Source organism: Gracilinanus agilis, chromosome 1 (genome assembly GCF_016433145.1).
Source record: "Gracilinanus agilis isolate LMUSP501 chromosome 1, AgileGrace, whole genome shotgun sequence".
Taxonomy (NCBI): Eukaryota; Metazoa; Chordata; class Mammalia; order Didelphimorphia; family Didelphidae; genus Gracilinanus; species Gracilinanus agilis.
In genome coordinates this window covers 80,160,437-80,183,355 of record NC_058130.1, presented here as the reverse complement: position 1 = coordinate 80,183,355, position 22,919 = coordinate 80,160,437, and the positions used below count along the sequence as shown (strand labels likewise).

The 22,919-nt window shown below is 34.4% G+C and overlaps 1 protein-coding gene across 1 annotated transcript in view; it reads left to right on the top strand.

Moving 5' to 3' along the window:
* Positions 1 to 22,919, top strand: part of ABCA13 (ATP binding cassette subfamily A member 13) — a 474,630-nt gene that overhangs the window by 146,189 nt on the left and 305,522 nt on the right. Inside the window, 1 exon segment of the mRNA XM_044676455.1 lies at positions 17,596 to 17,787. Coding sequence (XP_044532390.1) covers positions 17,596 to 17,787 — 192 coding nt within the window.

Here is a 22,919-nt window from a genome sequence, read left to right as displayed (position 1 = left end):
CATAGCTATGTTAGCTATAGATATGTATACTGGTTAGTAGATCCTTTTACATTTATGTTTCTACATGCATGTAGAAAGAGAAATCATTTTATATATCAGTTCATTGGTTTATTTAGGAAACTTCCTAAGGTTTACTAACCAAGATACTGACAATCTATTGGGTAACGAGAAGATGTGAAATAATTTTCAGTGACCTGGGGCAGACATCAGGACCCTGCTTAGTTTTTCCAAAGTTTGTTTTTGGCAACCTCTTATTCTTCCTGTATCTCATTCTTTTCTCTCTGAACTCCAAGTGCATAGTGCTCCCATGTGACTGCTTAAACATTTTCCTCTTCCATCTTTAATCAGTTCTGCTTTTCTTTGCAATTCCTCATCTTTACAAACAAACTCCTTTTCTTTCCAACAATATCTTATGTAAATAAATAAACATCACAACAAATCCCTTAAAATCATAGGTCTAGAGCTGAAAGAATCCACAGAGGCTGTCTAGTTTCATCCTCTCATTTTATAGATGAATAAATCAAAGCTTAGAGAAAAGAATAAATGATTTGTTCAAGGTTAGAAAGGTAAGAAGGAAGAAAGTCAGTATCAGAACTCGGGTCTGTTGACTACAAATTCATTGCTCTTTCAAATAAAGTTTTTTATCCTTCACTCAGTGTAGGTATAAAAATTTATTATACCTCAATATGTAGAATACTATACCAGGCTCCAGGTTAATTTTAGATAAATTATGGCTTCATACTTTTAGAGATAGGATATTAATACAAAATTTGTTCTAAATCAAAATATTATATGGTGTATATTCTTAAAAGTTAGCACCTCACCACCTTCAATTCCATATACTTTCTGAGGGGGAAAGCTATTATCCACCCTGGGGATCAAGAAAACAGTATAATTATTCAACAAAAGTAATTCTTGCTGAAGTATAAATAAAATTTGGAACAATCCAAATATATATTGGTTATCTCATATAGGAGTGAGTTCTTTATTACTGGATATAGAGGATGGATTGTCATTTTTTGGTAATTTATAGAAGGTATTCATAATTCAGGTAGGGGGTGAGACTAAAAGACTCTAGGGTCCATTTAAACTTTGATATTTGAGGATTTTGCAAATTATTGACAGACTCAGAGAACCACAAAAATTGCAATTTTTAAATTAATAGTGTTCTCAAAAGTTATGTAGGGTAAGCAGACCAATTCAGAATCATGTTCTGGAATATTTGTTGTTGAGGGACTGGTATTTTTTGAGCTAGAGTTTTCCATTCTTGACCTATTTTAAACAGAAACGAATTCCTTTTTTAAAAATTTCAAATATACTATGCAAACCCTTCTAATCATTGGTCCTATCTAGTTCTACTTTTTGGAGTAGCATAATGTATTTCTTTTCCCTTTTGCTTGATAGACCTTCAAATATTTTCATTCCTCTTGCTCTTTAGTTTTCATTTCTTTAATCTAGTGGCCCTCAAACTTATAGACCTCAGAACCTTTATTTGGGTCCCCAAAGAGATTTTATGTGTTATAAATAGCAATATTTATCTTATTGGAAATTAAAAATGCATGAAAATATTATTTATTAATTTAGCAAGTATAACAATCCCTATATGTTAACATAATTTGTATTAAATATATTTTGAAAATAAAAACATCAATTTGAAGATTGGATTGTTTTACATATCTTTGAAAATCTCTTTAATATCTGGTTAAATGAAGAGAGATAGATTTTCATATCTGCTTTTGCATTCAATCTCTGCAACATATATACATAATTTTATTCTTTATTTCAAATTTTACAAGTCAAATAAAACAAGGACTTCTATGTAGAAAGGAAAATAAGAGAGTATACAACTGAAATCACAAATCTCATAAATGTTTAGCTCACTTTTATTCATATTTACAGAATAAATTCTGTCAATTAGTGCCTCTTAACATCACAGATATCATCAAGGTGGCTGACATGGACATATAAATTAAATCTTTCATATTTCACCGTTCTGTTCACTTTCTGCAGGTATTATTCACAGTTTAATCTTTTAACATTGTTTTTGTGGCTGTGTATAATATTGCCCTGGTTCTACTCATTCAACTATTTATTTTCTCATGTATTTCTTTCCAAGTTTAAAAAAATTAGTCTATTCATCTTTTCTAATCCATCACAGCCATATATGACAATTTGGTCAGCCATTCCCTAATTGATGGACATCCCTCAGTTTATAATTCTTTACTACCACAAATAGAACTGCTATAAATAGTGTGGAACACATGGATTCTTTTCCTCTTTCACTGATCTCTTAGGGAAACAGTTTCAGCAATTGTATTTCTGTGTCTAAGGCTATACATAGTTTTAAAACTCTCTTGGTGTAATTCCAAAATGCTCTCAAAAATGGTTGGATCAGTACACAGCTCCACCAACAGTGAATTAGGGTTCCTGTTTTCCCCCATCCCTTCCAATGTTTGTCATTGCCTTTTTTTTCATTTTAGCCAGTGTGATGGGTGTGAGGTGATATCTCACAGTTGTTTCCATTTATATTTCTCTAATGAGTAGTGATTATTTAGCTTTTGTTTCTTCATCATAAAATTGTCTTCATATCTTCTGCCCATTTATCAATTTGAGGATGGCTATATTTGACAAATTTCTGCTTATATAGTAGGTGAGATCTCTATCTGAGAGGCTGTCTATAAAATTTTCCCTCCCCAAATTTTCTGCTTTCCTTTTAAACTTGGCAGCATATATTTTATTTGTACAAGACTTTTTCAAATTAATGTACTCAAAATCATCCATTTTTACATTTCACAATCATGTATCTATTTTAATCTTCTTTTAGTGAATGGTGTGAGATATTAGTCTTAACCTAGTTTCCTTCAAACTACTTCCAAGTTATGCCAGAAATTTTTACCAAATAGTGATTTCTTATCTCAAAAACTTGGACCTATAATTAAATTTTTTAAAAAAATTTAGAATATTTTCCCATGGTTACATGTTTCATGTTCTTTCCCTCTCCCTCAACCCCCCACCCTTCCATAACCAATGCACAATTCCACTGAGTTTTACATATATCATTGATCAAGACCTATTTCCACAATATTGATAGTTGCACTAGGGTGATTGTTTAGCGTCTACATTCCCAATCATATCCCCATCAATCCATGTGTTCAAGCAATTGTTTTTCTTGTGTTTCTACTCCCACAGTTCTTCCTCTGAATGTGAATACATTCTTTCTCATAGGTCCCTCAGCATTGTTCTGGATCATTGCATTGCTGCTAGTAGAGAAGTCCATTACATTCAATTGTACCACAGTGTATCAGTCTCTGTGTATAACTATATCATCTTTTGCTGTGGATTGTTGTATGTCAGTTCTCTTCCACTGACTTTCTTTCCTATTTCTTAGCCAGTATCAGATAGTTTTAATACTTATTACTTTAAAATACAATTTAAAATCTGGTACTGCTGAACCTTTTTCCTTTCCTTTTTATTTTTTTTGATATTCTTGATCTTTTATTCTTTCAAATGAATTTTGTTATCATTGTCTAACTCAATAGATTTAAAAGATATTTATTTTACCAATTAAATTTAATATCAATTTGTTTGCCTTACTCCCTTCCTTCTGGGCCCTTCCCAGATCTGGTAAGCAATTTGATATTAGTAATACATGTATTACCATGCAAAAGTTATTTTTATATGTTTTTCTAAAATGATAAAATGATTTTTGGTAATTTAATTGAGATGGCATTGAAAAGTATATTAGTTTAGGTAGTTTTTCATTTTAATTATATTAGCTCTGCCCATCCATGAATAATTAATATTTCTCCAATTATTTAGATCTGACTTTATTTGCATAAAAAGCATTTTATAATTATGCTCATGTAGTTCCTGGGTTTGTTTTGGCAGGTATACTCCTATGTATTTTATTCTATATGGGAATATTTTAAATAGAGTATTTCTTTCTATTTCTTCTTATAGGACTTTGACAGAAATCTGTAAAAATACTGATGAGTTGTATGGATTTATTTTTTATTCTGTTACTTCGCTAAGATTTTTGATAGTTTCAAGGAAAGTTTTAGTTGAATTTCTTGGATTTTCCATATATGGCATCATGTTAGCAGGAAACAATGACAGTTTTATTACTTCAGTTTCTTTTTCTTCTCTTATTGCTATTGCTAGCTTTTCTAATATTATGTTAAAAAACATTAGTGATAATGGGCATCCTTGATTCTCTCCTGATCCTATTGGGAAGTCTTCTAACTTCTTTCCATTATAGATGATAATAATACTTGCTGATAGTGTGAGGTAGATACTTTGTATCATTTTAGTAAAAAATGCAATTATACCTATGCTTTCCAGTGATTTTGATAGGAATAAATATTACGTTTTGCCAAAGACTTTTTCTGTATCTATTGATATAACCATATGCTTAAAATGCTTTTGTTATTGATATTATAAATTATGTTAATAGTTTCCCTTATATTAAACTATCCCTGCATTCTTGCTATAAATCTTTTTTGGTCACTTTGGGGACATATTGTTGTAATATCCTTGGTAGCATTTTGTTCAGGATTTTTGCATTATTATTCATTAATGAGATTGGCCTATAACTTTCTTTTTCTATTTTATTCTCTTCTTGGTTTAGGTATCAGCACCTTGTTTGTTTTATAAAAGGAGTCTAGGAAAACTTCTTTACCTGTTATTTCAAATAATTTGTTTAATATTGGAATTAGTTGATCCCTATATGTTTGGTAGGATTCACTTGTTAATCCATCTGGTCCTGATGCTTTTTTCTTAGGAAGTTCATTAATGAATTGTTAAATTTCTTTTTCTTAAATAGGTATTTAGGTATTCTATTTCTTTCTTCGATAATCTAGGCAAGTTTACTTTTTTGAAAGTAGTCTATTTCTTTTTCATTGTTAAATTGGTTTTCATATAATTGAGCAAAATAATTTCTAATAATTGCTTTAATTTCATCTGCATTGGTGGTATATTCAACATTTCCATTTTTGATGCTATTAATTTAATTTATTATCTCTTTTAAAAATTAGATTAATCAATGGTTTATCAATTCAGATGATTTTTTTCATAGTTTAATTAAATGACTTTCTTACATTTTTTAAATTTACCTTTAATTTTTGGGATTTCTAATTTAGCGTTTAGTTGAGAATTTTTAATTTGTTCTCTTTTTCAGTTTTTTAAAAAAATTACATTCCCAACTCCTTGATCTTTTTTCCCCTATATTTTATTAAAGTAAACATTAAGAGATAGAAATTTTCATCTCATTACTGATTTTTTCTGTATCCCATAGGTTTTGGTATGGTGTTTCATTATTACCATCTCTTTAATTAAATTATTTATTATTTCAATAATTTGTTTTTTAACCCACTCATTCTTTAAGGTTAAGTTAGTCTCCAATTAGTTTAAAATTTTTGTATCTATGTCCCTTATTTATATACAATTTTTATTGTATTTTGGTCTGAGAATGTTGCATTCAATATTTCTACTTTCCTATAGTTAACTATACTCTTTTTTGCCCTAATATACAGTGAATTTTTGTGAGAGTGCCATATACTTCTGAGAAGAGGATATATTCTTTTCTGTTACCATTCAATTCTTTCCAGATAGCTATCATATTTAACTTATATAAGATTCTATTCATCTCCTTGACTCTTTTTCTCATTTATTTTTTGGTTGTATTTACCTATTTCTTAGAGTGGGAGATTCGAGTCCCCCACTGTTATTGTTTTGTTGTCTGTTTTGATCTATAACTCATTTAATCTTTCCTTTAAAAATATGGATGTGTTCACATCATATTTATATTGATAATGCTTCATTATCTAAGGTACCTTTTAAGATTATATTATTTCCCTGTTTATCGACTTTGATTAAATTGATTTTAGTTTTAACTTTGTCAGAGATTATGATCGCTACCTCTGCCTTTTTTGTATCAATTGAGGCATAGTATAACCTGCTATAGCCCTTTATTTTTATTTTAAATGTGTCTCTCGTTTTTATGTGTGTTTCTTGTCAATAACATATCATTGGGTGTTGGGTTCTGATCCATTCTGCTATCTGTTTTTGTTTTATGGGTGAATTCATCCCATTCACATTCAGTGTCATAATTGTAATTGTGTATTTCCTTCTATTCTGTTTTTCCTCACTGTTGGCCTTCTTTCATTATTATTTTTTTTTCTGTAACCCTCCTCAGATGTTCAATTTCTTCTGTTCTCTATCTCTCTAATTCACAGATCTGCTTATAAATCTTTCCTTATCCTTCCCCTTTGCCTTCCTAGCACCAAATTGGCCCACTTTTCTAAAGGTCTCTCCCTTGTTCTCTCCTGCCTTCTAGTTATAATTCTATCTGCCTGTCCAAAAAGTCTTTACCTTATGCCTTCTACTGTGCCCTTCTATTTCTTGCTATGGGTTAGATTATAAAAATCCATCCCTTATCTTATCCTGAGTCTCTTCATTATCCTCTGACTTTATACTCCTATGTCTTTACCCTCCTTCTTGGTATTCCTTCCTTTTCTTATCTTCTTGTCCTTTTTCTTAAGCTATTCTTTCTTCTCTTAGTCTCAGTCCCTCGAGGGTCTTTCCTTTTGTTGGTCCCTCCCTTGTCCTTTGCAATTTCTCTCTTATCCCTTCCCATTTCTCTCATTTCTCTGCATGTTGAGAGGATTTTTACCCTTCTAATTTTATATGTTGTTCTAGCCTTATCACAGATCTGATGAGAATAGAGTTATAGTATTACCATTCCTCTACCCTCTCCTCCCATCTCTATGGCAGTTCCATTTTTTATTACTTCTCAATATGAGATTGCTTTTACACCCCACTTCCTTCTGATCTACTCCTCTATTATTTTGGCTCATTCCATTTAATTCACTTTGCCCTCAGCTTTCCCATCCATACAAAATGCTTCAAAATACCCAGACATCGATGTCATTTCGAAGGGCCCTAGATAACATTTTCACATACAAAAATCACATATTTTGATCTTTTGGGTCATTTATGATTAGCTTTTCATGGTTACCTTTGTATGTTTCTTTTAGAACAATTTTTTAATTTCTGTTTTTTCCCCAGTGATGGTTGAAATTCCTTTAGTTCATTAAAAATCCATTTTTACCTTTTATAATTATGCTTAGTTTTGTTTGATGTGTTATTCTTGTTTGTAAGACTAATTCTTTTGCTCTAAGAAATTCTGTGTTCCATGTTCCTTGTTCTTTTAATGTTACAAAGCCATCTTATGTTATTTTAACTAGCTCCATAATATTAATTAATTACTTAATTAATTTTAAACATTTATTACTGTTTATTTTTTAGAAAAGTTAACATGGTTACATAATTCATGCTCTTACTTTCCCCTTCTCCCCCCGAGTACTCCCCCCCCCCCGCCATGGCTGATGTGTATTTCCATTGGTTTTTACATGTGTCATTGATCAAGAACTATTTCCAAATTCTTGATAGTTGCATTGGTGTGGTAGTTTCGACTCTACATCCCCAAACATGTCCACCTCAACCCATGTGTTCAAGCAGTTGTTTTTCTTCTGTTTCTACTCCTGTATTCTTTCTCTGAATGTGGATTGCTTTCTTTTCCATAAGTCTCTCAGAATTGTCCTGGGTCATTGCATTGCTGCTAGTACAGAGGTCCATTCCATTCTATTTTACCACAGTGTATGTCTTTGTGTACAATGTTCTCCTGGCTCTGCTCCTCTCACTCTGCATCAATTCCTGGAGGTCTTTCCAATTCACATGGAATTCCTCCAGTTTATTATTCCTTTGAGCACAATAATATTCCATCACCAGCATATACCACAATTTGTTCAGCCATTCCCCAATTGAAGGACATTCCCTCATTTTCCAGTTTTTTGCCATCACAAAAAGCGCAGCTATAAATATTTTCATACAAGTCTGTTTATCTATGATCTCTTTGGGGTACAAACACAACAATGGTATGGCTGGATCAAAGGGCAGGCATTCTTTTATAGCCCTTTGATCTTAGCTCCAAATTGCCATACAGAATGGTTGGATCAGTTCACAACCCTACTGGCAATACATTAATGTCCCAGTTTTGCCACATCCCCTCCAGCATTCGTTACTCTCCCCTTCTTTCATTTTAGCCAATCTGCTAGGTGTGAGGTGATACCTCAGAGTTGTTTTGATTTACATTTCTCTAATTATTAGAGATTTAGAACACTTTCTCATGTATTTATTGATACTTTTGAATTCTTTATCTGAAAATTGCCTATTCATGTCTCTTGCCCATTTATCAATAGGGGAATGTCTTGATTTTTTATACAATTGATTTAACTCCTTATATATTTGAGTAATTAGACCCTTGTCAGAGTTTTTTGTTATAAACACTTTTACCCAATTTGTTGTTTCCCTTCTGATTTTGGCTACATTGTTTTTGTTTGTACAAAAGCTTTTTAGTTTGATATAATCAAAATCATTCATTTTACATTTTGTAATTTTCTCTAACTCTTGCTTGATTTTAAAATCTTTCCTTTCCCAGAGATCTGACAAGTAAACTATTCTATGTTCACTTAACTTATTTATAGTTTCCCTCTTTATATTCAAGTGATTCACCCATTCTGAATTTATCTTGCTGTAGGGTGTGAGATGCTGATCTAAACCTAATCTCTCCCATATTGTTTTCCAAATTTCTCAACAGTTTTTGTCAAATAGTGGATTTTTGTCCCAAAAGTTGGGCTCTTTGGGTTTATCATGCCCTGTCTTGCTGATGTCACTTACCCCAAGTCTATTCTACTGATCCTCCATTCTGTCTCTTAGCCAGTACCATACCATTTTGATGACTACTGCTTTATAGTAGTTTAATATCTGGTACTGCTAGGCCCCCTTCCTTCACATTTTTTTCATTATTTCCCTTGATATTCTTGATCTTTTGTTATTCCAGATGAACTTTGTTATAGTTTTTCCTAATTCAGTAAAAAAAGTTTTTTAGTAGTTGGATAGGTATGGCGCTAAATAGGTAAATTAATTTGGGTAGAATGGTCATTTTTATTATATTAGCTCATCCTACCCATGAGCAATCAATATTTTTCCAATTGTTTAGATCTACTTTTAATTGTTTGGAAAGTTTTTGTAGTTTTTTTTCATATAATTCCTGTGTTTGTTTTGGTAGATAAATTCCTAAGTATTTTATATTGTCTAGGGTGATTTTAAATGGTGTTTTGCTTTCTACCTCTTGCTGCTGTGATGTGTTGGAAATGTATAGAAATGCTGATGATTTATGTGCAATTTGTATTTTTGTAAATATTCATCCATATCTCCTAGATTGCTCTATTTATTGCCATATAATTGGGCAAAATAGTTTTTAATGATTGCCTTAATTTCCCCTTCATTAGAGGCGAGGTCACCCTTTTCATCTTTGATACTGTTAATTTTGTTTTCTTCTTTCTTTTTTTCATGAGATTGACCAGTACTTTGTCTATTTTATCTGTTTTTTCAAAATACCAGCTTCTAGTCTCATTTATTAATTCAATAGTTCTTTTACTTTTGATTTTATTAATTTCTCCCTTGATTTTTAGTATTTCTAATTTAGTTTTCATCTGGGGATTTTTAATTTGCTCTCTTTCTAATTTTTTAAGTTGCATGCCCAATTTATTAATCTCTGCCCTCCCTAATTTGTTAATATATGCACTCAAGGATATAAATTTTCCACTGAGTACTGCCTTGGCAGCATCCCACAGAGTTTGGTAGAATGTCTCATCATTGTCATTCTCTTGAATGAAATTGTTGATTGTTTCTATGATTTCTTCTTTGACTAGCTGGTTTTGGAGAATCATATTATTTAAATTCCAATTATTTTTTGAGTTGCTTGTCCAGCTGCCCTTACTAATTATTATTTTTATTGCATTATGATCTGAGAAAGTTACATTTATTATTTCTGCTCTTTTGCATTTGTTTGCAATGTTTCTATGCCCTATTACATGGTCAATCTTTGTAAATGTAGCATGTGCAGCTGTAAAGAAGGTGTATTCCTTTTTGTTCCTATTTATTTTTATCCACATATCTATTAAATCTAATTTTTCTAGGACTTCATTCATCTCTCTTACCTCTTTCTTATTTATTTTTTGGCTTGATTCATCTAGATCTGAAAGAGGGATATTTAGATCTCCCACTAGTATGGTTTTACTATCTATTTCCTTCTTGAAATCTGCCAGTTTCTCCTTTATGAATCTGGGTGCTATGCCATTTGGTGCATACATATTGAGCAATGTTATTTCCTCATTGTCTATACCTTTGTCTATTTCCTCATTGTCTTTGCCTTTAATCAGGATGTAATGATCTTCCCTGTCTTTTTTAATATCTATTTTTACTTTGGCTTTGTCAGAAATCATAATTGTCACTCCTGACTTCTTTTTCTCATTTGATTCCCAAAGGATTTTGCTCAAGCCCTTTACCTTAAACCTGTGTATGTCCACCTGCCTTATATGTGTTTCTTGTAGACAACATATGGTAGGATTTTGGCTTCCAATCCACTCTGCTATTTGCTTCCTTTTTATGGGTAAGTTCATCCCATTCACATTCAGAGTTAAAATTATCAGTTGTGTATTCCCCACCATTTTGGTATCTTCTCCTAATTCTACCCCTTCCTCTTACACTATTTCCTTTTAAACCAGTGGTTTGCTTTATGCCAGTAACCCTTGTCCCCTCCCTTGATTTACTTCCCTTTCTACCCCCTCCCTTATTATTCCCCTCTTTTTCTTTTTAAGGCCTAATGAATTCCTTCCCCCCTCTACTCCCCTCCCTTTTTTGACCTCCCCATTCCCCTCTCCCCTTGGTTTTTCCCTTCTGACTTTCTCAGTAGGGTTAGATAGAGTTTTATATCCCAATGGATAATATAGCTACTCTTCCCTCTCAGGGTTAATTACACTGAGAGTAAGTTTTAACTATTACCTCTTAATACTCTCTTCCTCTCCTTCTTATAATAGTATTCATCCCTTCCCCTTCCCATTCCCTCTTTGTGTTTAATAGAATATCCTATTTTTCTTATTCATTCAAGTTTCTCTTGGTGTCCTTTACTTTTCACCCCCCTCTTTCCTACCCCCTTATCATCTTAGACCATTTAGTATTCCAACCTCTTCCTATAAATAATTCTTCTAATTACTATAATAGTGAATGCTATAATGAATAGAGTTCCTTACAGAGAATTATACATAACATTTCTCCACATAGGAATACAAATAATTAGATCTTATTTAAGCCGTTAAAGAGGCAAATTTGAAAAAATATGAGTTTTCTTTCTTTCCTCTCTGTTTCTTATTTACCTTTTCATGTTTCTCTTGATTTTTGTGGTTGGATATCGAACTTTCCATTTAGTCCTGGTCTTTTCTGTGCAAATACTTGGAAATCTTCTATCTTGTTGAATGCCCAAACTTTTCCCTGTAAGTATATAGTTAGTTTTGATGGGTAGGTGATCCTTGGTTGTAGACCTAGTTCTCTTGCCTTTCTGAATATCATATTCCAAGCCTTGAGGTCTTTTAGTGTGGAGGCTGCCAGATCCTGTGTGATCCTGATTGGTGCTCCTTGATATCTGAATTGTCTCTTTCTGGCTTCTTGTAAAATTTTTTCTTTTACTTGGAAGCTCTTGAATTTGGCTATTATATTTCTGGGGGTTGTCTTTTCTGGGTCTAGTGTAGAGGGTGATCTATGGATCCTTTCAATGTCTATATTGCCCTCTTGTTGTAGAACTTCAGCGTAATTTTGCTGAATAATTTCTTTTAGTATGGAGTCTAAATTTCTTTTAATTTCTGCTTTTTTAGGAAGACCAATGATTCTCAGATTGTCTCTTCTAGACCTGTTTTCTTGGACTGTCACTTTCTCATTGAGATAGTTCATGTTTCCTTCTATTTTTATCAGTCTTTTGACTTTGTTTTATTTGTTCTTTCTGTCTTGAGAGATCATTAGCTTCTAATTGCTCAATTCTAGCCCGTAGGGACTGGTTTTTGGCTATAATCTTTTGGTTTTCCTTTTCAATCTGGTCATTTCTGGTCTTCAATTTATTTGCCTCACTTTCCAATTGCGAAATTCTGCCTTTTAAACTGTTATTTTCTTGCCAGATTTTTGGTTTCCAACTTTCTTACCATTTCATTTGATTTTTGGGCATCTTTCTCCAATTGGGAGTTTCTGTCTTCTAAACTGTTAATTTCCTTTTGATCTATTTCCCACTTCTCTTGCTAAATCTCTTCCATCCTTCTCATCATCTCATATTTGAACTCTTCAATAGCTTTTGGCCAGTTTTCATTATTTTGGGAGGGTTTGGATATGATTACTTGTTTGTTCTCCTCTGCCTTTTGCTCTGTTGTCTGGATTTTATCTGTGTAAAAGTTGTTGAGTGTTACATATTTCTTCTTGATGATCTCTCTCTTTTGGGGTTCTTGTCTCTGGCTTGCCATTGTTAGCCCTGTGCCCTCTCAGGTTTATCCTCACACTCAGGGTCTGTCTGAGCTCTTTAGTCTCCTGAGGTCTCAGTTGTTCTCAGGGTCAAGCCTCCTGGTGGTTTCCTTGCTTGTTACTCTGCTCGAGGCTCCTTTAACAGTCTCAGGGAACTGCTTCCACAGTAGTGCACCTCTCTGCATTGGGTCCCCACTTAAGGTCCAAGCCTGCGCTCAGGATCCGAGTCCTCACCTGTGCTCAGGATCGATGTCTGAACTTGCACCTGTGCCTGCACTCCTGCCTGTGCTCAGAGTCTGTTTTCAAAGTCCACTTGTTCTTTAGCCTCTTGGGATCTTAAGTCTTGCTGTTTTCAGGAGCAGGCCCTGGTGACCCCAGGTAGCTGCCAAGGACTTAATGCATGCCCCAAACTTGCTCTAACTCTTGTGCCCTGGCTTTGGCACTGTAGTTGTTGTGAGGTGGGGGAGGGGGTTGCTCATCCCATATTTTAGTGAGAGATGTTTCACCCCTTTATAGCATGGAAATGCCCCGATTCCACGTACCTCCAATGCTGCGCCCTGTTGTGGGGTCCCTTCATTCCTCTGCATTTGTTTTTATGTCTTCTTGAGGAGTCCTATATGTTTTGCTTAGGAGAGGTTAAGCAGCTGCTTTTTACTCTGCCACCATCTTAACCAGGAAGTCCCTAGAATGTGCTCCATAGTATTTGAAATATTGTTTTTGTTGCTTGTATAGTTTTTCCTTAACTTGGGAATTATAGAACTTAGCAATGATGGTTCCTCTGCATTTTTATCTTTAGTTCTCTTTGAGGAAGTTATGGATGGGTGGATTCTTTCAATATCTATTTTATCCTTTGATTCTAGAATTTCTGGGCAATTTCACTTAATTTGTTAAAGGACAGTGTCTAAACTCTTTTTAAAAATTGTTCTTAGAGTTTAATTATTCTTGTATTTTCCCTCCTTGATCTATTTTCTAGGTCCATTATTTTTGTGGTAAGATATTTCATATTCTGTTCTATTATTTCATTGTTTTGATTTTGCATAATTATTTCTTGTTGTCTTAGGAAATCAATTATTGTCCAATTCTAGTTCTTTGATTTTTTTTACATAAGTTTCTGGATCTCTTTTTCCATTTGGCTGATTTTTCTTTCATAATTTTCTTGATTTTCTTGAATTGCTCTTATTTTTATTTTTTGTAGTTTAGTTTTTAGTCAATCTCTTTCATATGGCTTTTAAGTTCTTTTAAAAATTCTTTCAAACATTTTTTTTGAGATTGTGGCCATTTATTATATTTCTTTGCTTTTTTTGAATTAAGTACTTTTACTTCATTGAATTTGAACCAAGATCTTCTCTGTCCTCATAGTAGCTATCAATAGTTGTGTTCTTTCTCCTTTTGGTAGCTCATGAAAAATTGGAAGCCAAGGAATAAATTTAATTTTTCACTTTTTGCTTGAGTCCCAGGGTTCCTAAAATCCTAGAGTATGTTACCTCAGATTCTGGAATTTTTTCGTGTTTGTTTTTTCCTTGGCCACATTTAGTTATTCAAGTTGTCATAGTCCTGGGTCTAATGTAATTTTTTGTTCCCTGCTCAAGACCCAGTCCTTGAGTGGTCTCAGGCACTCCAACCAGAGCTCCTGGGTAGTTCTTTCATTGCCATTGAAAGAAGACAAACCATTTTCCTTTGTGGCAGCAACCAGGGAACCCAGTCTCCTGGGAGTGATTACACCTGACAGGACTCCAATCTGTCAACAAACAAATTTACTGGTGTGTGCTCCTTCCTCATGTCTCCTCTTCCATCACCTTGATCCGTGGTAGAGCACATCTCCAGTCTGTGTTCCTCTGGTCTCCAAAGTCCCTTGCCTGTCAACAATAATTCTTGAGGTCCTGCCTATTGGATTTGGCAGTGATGGACCCTGTTGTATCCATTCCTTCAATCTTTCAATGAGAGTTGACACATCTGCTCCCAGGGCCTTCCCCCTATGAATTCCATCAAGATATCCACATGGATATAAGCTCATGGGTACATCAAACAAGGTGAGGTTATCAGTCCTGTCCTGAGAGGTTATCTTGTTGATTCTATGCTGTTTGCTCTGTTCTAGACCCCAAGGTGATGCGTGGTGGGACTGAGGCCAACTCACCAGTTGTCCTTGGCTGTTCAGCTTCATTCCCAGCTCTTGTCTGTTCTTTTGCTACTTTTTTTTAAAAACCTAATATCTTTTATATATATATATCCTTCTATATTAATTTTTTTATTTGTTATAGGGCTAGGCAATGGGGGTTAAGTGACTTGCCCAGGGTCACACAGCTGGGAAGTGTCTGAGGCTGGATTTGAACCTAGGACCTTCTGTCTCTAGGCCTGGCTCTCAATCCACTGAGCCATCCAGGTGCCCCCTGTTTTTTTGCTACTTTTAACATTGATTTTGTGGAGTTATTTTTGGTTATTTTTTTTCTGGGGGGGTATTGATTGTATGAGCCAAATTTATACCTTAGTCCACCATTTCCCCACAATGAATTCTCAATCTCTGCAATATATGATTTCTAAGTACACAAAGAAATTCTGATCTCATACAGCTAATGTAGTTGAAATGGGGAGGTATTTCATTAGACAATTAGCATCTTAGTATTATATTGAAAATTGTTTTAATCTTGTGGAAACCTCTTATCCTCCAAAGAGTTTTGGGATCCTTCAGGGTCAATGTTCCACACTTTGAGAATGTCTGTTCTAGTTAAAATCCGTATAGTTCTATATCTATTGTTTGTATTACATGATCTGAGACTTCTGACCATCCTGCTTTTATATTCCTTTTAAAATGTGGCCTCTAGAACTGCATACAATATTCCAGATTTGATTGGACTGACCAAAGTACTTTGGAATTCTGATATGCCACAGTATACATCTGTCTATATAGTAAAAAATGAGATTAGATTTTGGAGCAGCATTTAGATCCACATTTTTGGATCACATTTAGTTTATGTTGAATTAAAATTTCAAGGACCTGTTTATATCAAAAGTTCTGAAGTCAGATCTTGTTCATCTTTACTTATATAACAGAAAAAATCCTCAAATTGAAATATTCAAATTTATAAGCAAGACATTTCATCTTTGTGCTTTAGGTATATTTGCAACTTGTAGTGGTTGTTTCTAGTCTTTATACAGTTTGCACAAGGCTTTGACTATAATAGGACAACCATTAATGTGCAAGCATGATTGAGTCAGAGGGTGGGCTCAAAATCTGCCTTTGATACTTAAGCACATCTATGATTTAGTCTATGCCACTTCACATTCCTGGTCCTCAGTTTCCTTTTTTATAAAATAAGAGTATTGGACTAGACCAATGTGATTGATGTGTATTATCTGTTGCATAAAAATAGAGAATGGAATGGATTTGGTCCCGAGGCATGAATGAAGCAGTCATATCCCTTCTATTTTTAGATCTATGATCTAATGAACACCTTAACTATTCCTACATATTTATTAACTTTCAGTGTTCCATCTAAACAATTACAAGAATTTGTGAGGGAACAGTAGCTAAGGCACATCCCTCTCATATACAACCTTCCTCTAAGAAAGGGTTCTTAATCTTTTTGTATGTATCATAGATTGACCCCTTTGTCATTCTGGTGAAACCTTTATATTATCCTGTTCAGAATAATGTTTTTAAATGAATAAAATGAAATGCTTAGAATTAAAAAATCCATTATATTTAATACTAAAATATTTTATAATATATTCCAAACCACATAAACATGGTTTGATTCTTTGTCCCTTTGTATGATAGATGTAACCTCTCCCTTACATTAGAATGGATAATTGAGAATATTACTATATTGGGATCTATGACAAATATCAAGACTTCAAAATCTTTCCTAATGCAGGTCCAAATAAACCAGATACTTCCTTTGTGTATCCTTTATTTTATATTTCCCTTCTCGTTTTTAAGGTCCGTCAAAACTACAAGTAGGTAGAGTAACCCAGTGGAGTGGTGCCCTCTCAGATTTTATTGTCAGAAACTATTTTGCTGCCGGTTTATTGTCAGAACCTCCTCTCTTAGAAACTTCATTACCAGCATCATCTTCCAGTTTGTGATATCAGTCAGTCAAGAAGAAATTATTAAATGCTTAATAGTGCCAGGCTCTAAGCTCATCCCTGAAAATAAAAATGTAGTAGAAAGTTTCTGTCTTCAAGAAGATAACATTCTAATGGAGAAAGCCAACCAAAGAGGGAGTTGAAGTGAGTGGGAATGGGAGAATGTGCCTGACATGGAGGCATGGTAAAGAAAGTTCTGTGGAAATGAGTCCCTGAAGAGGGATGAGGACATCTTTGGCTTGGGACTTCCTCTTAAAACAGAGGCGAGACAAACCAACCAATCAGAAGGTGAAACCTCAATGGCAGAGACTGATACAAAGGTTTTAGTACAATAAAAAGATATATCTTCTTTTGAAAGAGTCAAAGTTAACATATCTACAAAAGATAGTGTGGAATAGTGATATGAGTAAACTTATAGATCTTAGAGTAAGAAGATTTAAGTTGAGTCCTGGCTCAAACATTTTCTAATGGCATGACTCTGGGCAAGTCATGTAACCTCTCTGTATCTCAGTTTCCTTGTCTGCAAAATGGAGAGATTATGTGTAACATGCCCCCCCCCCCCCAGTCTTTTAGTAGGACGACTTTATAAACCTTAAACATATAAACAACATATAAAAATGAGCTATTAATTTTACTATGAAGTCTGAAAATCTCATTATAGTGTGAAAGTAATTCTGAGTTCTCAAAACTGGGCCCATAGTATGACTAATTCTAATTTGTTGAGAAATCATGTATTGTGGTCATGGGAACAGACCAAAACTGCTGCTTAATGAAAGAATGCTAGATTTTGGTAAGAGAACTTAGATTAATATCTAGACTCTTATTTACTACTTTGTAACTTTAGTCAGATCACTTAAAAACTCTGTATCTCAGTTTCCCATAAAATAATGTGGGGACAATTTGGACTCTGTTAGAGAAGACCTCTGAGGTTTCTTCTATTTCTAAATCCAATTTTGTGACCAAACTAAGTCTAGAGTGGCTTATCGGTCAGCAAGTGATGATTTTTTCTTGGTTAATGATAAGCTATTAAATAACAGAAATCATTATTGTTCTATGAATTGATTTTACATCTCTGGCAAAGTCGATTTTAATTCTTCTTCTTTTATTCAGTTTCTTTCCAGTGCCCTTGCAGTAGCTTTGGCTGGAAAATGTGATGAAGAAGTTATCAGCCTCTTGCTGACATTTCCTGCAGATGGAAAAGCTCTTGCAGCTAGAGAATTGTGTGTTCTGCCTGCATTGGACGTGTACACTTTGATTGTACTCATTAGTCAGAACCTGGATTTGCGGATTATCATTTACAAAGTAAGAAGATGATGGTGTCTTGTGGTGTGGATTGCTTTTTACAGCTGGTTCACTCTGTAGGTGATGTTAGTGACAAGGGAATTACACATAAATAAATATTAGAGCAAACAGTCAAATTGTCACTGATAGAATCTAGACAAATGGTGAGAGGATTTATAGTTGATCCTCTGAATATCCTTCAACAAAATATGTAAACTCACCCCAGGCATAGAGTTCTAGAAGGTCCTATAGTCAGAGCCCTAATTAGGAATGTTTACATATAAGGCAACAGTCAAAAACTTTTTCTGGGGCAAGTATTATTAAACGTACCCACAGAAGTTGGGGAAATCAGGGAATGTGAGGAAAACTTTCCCCATACAGATAGCATGCTTGGTGTTTTAGTCAATTTAGGTTAAATGTAGGGCCTAATTTCTACTGTTACCTAACCTTTCTAGTCTACCTTTTGGAATATCTGTTCCATGCATAATAAACTTTCCTTCTTCTTAAATCTTTTCCCCTCACTCATTTTGTCTACTAGCTCCTCAACTCCTGCCCTTATGCTACATACATATTTATTCTCCCTAAAATTTCCTAACTACTCAGTTCTTAGTCTATTTCTCATGACTTATTTCACCATCCCACCTCATCTAAACACAAAGATGGTCATACCTTTGATCTTGTCATTACCCACACATGCACTGCCTCAAGAATTCTGAGTCCTCTTACATAATTAAAATCTATTGGCTTTTCACCTATCCCTTTGCCTTCCCTTACAATCTTACACATCATACCTTGAATTACGAGCCCTTGATCCCGTATTTTTCTCATAGTTCATCTCCCCTGTAATAGCTATTATCTATTTTCCTACCTTTCCTGACTTTTTTTGTGAAATAATTCAACTCTACACTATATTTCTCTTTTGAATTTCTATCCCCCTTATCATAATGCTGAATAGAACTAGCCAAGTCTCAGCCTTAAACAGCTCCCAACACTCAATGTCTTCATTCTTGCCCACTTGCTATTGAACAAAGGTAGAGAAAATCATGGAACCATTTTGGCTGGGTTTGTTGCAAATTTATGTTACATAATCTCAAGTGGGTATTCACTGCTGCTAGGCAACCCTACTTATCAACTCATTATCCCACTCTCCACAGCAACTCCTCTACTTGTTCAAGTGATCTCATACCATCTTGCCTCCTACAACAGGTTGTCTCCTCTGTCATTCCCAAACTTTTACTTTTCAATCTTTTTTTCTCTCTCTCCCAGCTCATTTTCTATTGCCTATAATCATGCCTGTATCTCCTCTATTCCCAAAAAGCTCTTACTTAATCCTTTTGTACTTTATAATTATTATCCTAAATTTCTTCTGCCATTTGTAGGTAAACTTCTCAAAAAGGTAATCTACAGAGTTGCCTTCTCTTTTCTCCTCTTATTTTCTTCTTAATTATTTGGCTTCTAGCCTTATCATTCCACTCAAACTGTTCTCTCTAAAGTTACTAATGAGCTCCTAGTTGCTTACTCCAATGTAATTTTTCAGTCCTCATTCTTCATGACTGATCTTTAGCCTTTTATGGTATTGATTACTTTCTCCTCTTTGATATTCTCTTCTCTCTAGATTTTTGGAATATCAGTCCCTTGGTTTTCCTCCTACCTACCTGACTCTGTTTTCTTTGTTGATTCTTCTAGATTTCTTTGCTGATGATTCTCATATCTACCTTTTCTGCCTTAGTCTCTCTGATGAGCTCCAGTCTTGCATATCCAATCCTTTTTAGACACAATGAACTGGATGCCCAGTAGACATATTAAACTCAATATGTCCAAAGCAAAGCTCATAATCTTTTCTCCTAAACCCTCCTTCTCTCTTACTTTCCTTATTTCTGTAGAGGACAACCCCATCCCTTTGCCTCACAATCTAGGAACCATCCTAATTTCCTAATTGTCTCTCAACACCCATATCTAAGCTTTTTTCAAGGTCTATTGATTTCATCTTTGCATATACCCCTCAAAAAAAAGAACCCTTCTTTCCTCTCAAACTGCCATTACCCTGTCATAGGCCCTTATCATTTCATACTTTAAATGAAATAACCTATTGGAAGGCCTAAATCAAATCTCTCCCCACTCCAATCCATTCTTCATTCATCTACAAAAGTGATTTCCTAAAATGTAGGTCTGATCACCAGCCCCCTCAGTAAACTCCAGTGGCTTCCAGTTGCCTCTCATGGCAAATAAAAATGCTGTATTTGGCATTCAAAGCCCAGTGAAATTTCCACTTTCTATAGGAAGCTGTCTCTAATCCCTCTTAACTCTAATGCCTTCCATCTATTATTTCCTATGTATTCTGTACATAATTTGCTTTGTATACATTTTTTAGGATGTTGTCTCCTTCATTAGCTCTTTGAGTTCAGGGACTGCCTTTTGCCATTTTTTTAGCCTCTAGCACTTAGTACAATGCCTAACACATAGTAGGCACTTAATCGATGTTGATTGATGAATTGATTCTTTCTGTGAGGTTGCAGGACAACAGGTTTTGCCAATATTTTCTATATTTGGAACCCTGGGGCAAACTTCAAGTCACTTTTTCCTAGTTTTAGTTTCCCTGAAGGCTATATAAGAAAACCTTTACTAGGTAATATAATATAATAATACATTATATTTTATACATATATGTAACATGATAATATAATTTATCATATAACAAACATTCTTTAAACCTTTAATAATTGAAGCTATTATTAATACCTGGCAATTTGTAGTGAACAGCTAGAAACTAGAAGCAACAGAAGTAACTACAACAACAAGAAGGATTGTGAAACATTCAGTGAAATATAAAATACAGTATCCATACTTACTAGTAATTTTCACCTGCCTGTCAGGGGCACTTAACTAAATTCCAGCCATTTTCCCATGACAAGTTAAGTGTCTCTTAGTGCCACTTTTAAAGTGCAGCCATAATTAGAGAAGCAAGTGGGAAAATGGCATAACCCTGCTGAACATTTCTGTGGCTCAAATTTTATTTCTTGACTTAATTGGCAAGAAAACCCACCTTATGCCATTAACAGAAGGAATCTATGGAAAAGCGAGCTGGACTCTCAATTATCTTGCTGGTTATCAAATAAGATGTCAGCTAATGGCAGTTGTCCAATGATCATGAAGACTCTTGAGAAAGCATAAGGAGCAGAGACAATAGTCTATCTAAATTCTCTATACTTGAATTCTGGGCAATTAGAACATTTATCTCTGAATGATTTGTAAAGAGAAGTATTTTCTGGGCAGTTTACAATAAAAGATGCATTGGGGAACCTTATTTTGATAGCAGTTTTGTGGTTATTTTTCTAACTTTGTTTTTGAGAGGCAGCATGATATAGTGGATAGAGAGCTAAGCTTGGAGTCAGAAAGAATGGAGTTCTGGGCTCCTTTCTAATACATAATGGGCAACTAGGTCATGCAGTTGATAAGTGCTGAGCACAGTCAGGAAACCCTGAGTTCAAATCTAATCCCAGACATTTCCTAGCTGTGTTGACCCTGGGAAAGTCACTTAACCCTATTTGCCTCAATTCCTTATCTGTAAAATGTGCTAGAGAAGAAAATGGCAAACCCATCCTGTATCTTTGCCTTAATGCCCCCAATAGGGTCACTAAGAGTCAAAGAATACTGAAATAAATGAAAAATATATTCATATACATATTTGCTATTTGATCTAGGGCAAGTCATTTGACTTCTAGGTAACTTTCTAACTCTCTGAGTTGCAAAGTCAATAGGAGAGAGGGAGTTTCTTTACTGAGGAGTTCTCTATATTAATGAAATCACAATTCTAGTGCTCACCAAAGACTGTTTCTTAGGGTATTTTGTTTGTGTTAATAGATTTTGGACTTTGGATGATATTTGTTTAATGATTATAGGTATGAGTTTATTGAATAAAAATTGACTGAATGGTGATTTAAAATATATCAATTTTTCAGACAATATTTAATTATAATCAATTCTGAATTGTAATCAGTCTATGCAATTGATAAATAACATACATAGCATTTTGAGGACCCTTTTTCACAGTGGTGCATCCAGAAAATCTGTATCAAGTTTTGGGTATTCTTTAGGTCTGTATTTATTCAAAGTCATATCTCTATGTGTTTAACTTTTTTTTTTGCTTTTGCTCTTTAAAAAATAACTCTTACTTTCTGTCTTATATGTGATACTTAGTACTGGTTCTTAGGTGGAAGAGTGGTAAGTGCTAGGCAAATGGTGTTGAGTGACTTGCCCAGGTTGACACAGCTAGAAAGTATCCGAGGCCAGACTTTTAAAGTCTGGTTTAAGGACTCAGATTTTTTTAAGGCAAATGCATCTAATAAAGTAATATAGTTAGAAAAGTAGCTTTCAAAATATATACATATATATCTTATAGATCATCAATAAGATCAAGCTTGGAGCCATACTTCTAGGGAACGTGTATGGGCAAGTTATATTCATGGAGGAACAAATCATAGTTCTAATGCTGTAAGTGTCCATCCATGTCCCCTGGTAAAGTTATCGTGTTGCCATTTATGTACCTTTGCTAGGTGTATAACTAGGTCCTGTGTATGTCTCTACTCTTCTCTCTGTCTCTCTATCTCTCTTTCTCCATCTCTCTGCCTCTCTCTGTCTTGGATTTCTCAATGCTCTAGAGTATACTTCACTCAACTTGTCTCATAAGCTGCTCTCTGTTACCAGATTCTAGGCTTCATGTCTACTGGCCTTTTTTTAGCCACATCAAACCCACTTTGCTAGGATACAATGCTTAGAAATACTCTATGAAAAAGGTAAACTGACATCTCAAGCCTTAGCCAATGGATGTGAGCCACCACAGCCCCAGTACCTAATAAAAGAGAGACAGAGTTTCTTAAAAATGATCTATTCTTTCAGCCCAGGTGTCAGGGACTAAAACACCCTCCTTTGTTACAGACACCTCATTGCTTTTAGGTTAGAAACTCCCAGATTACTGTCTGTCTAAGAAAGAAGTTGTTGTTCTTGCTATTGAGTTTTTAGTTGTGTCTGATTCTTCATGGTTCCATTTGGGGCTTTCTTGGCAAAGATGCTAGAGTTGTTTTTCATTTTCTTTTCCATTTCATTTTATAGATGAGGAAACTGAGACAAACTAGGTTAAGTAACTTGCTCAGGGC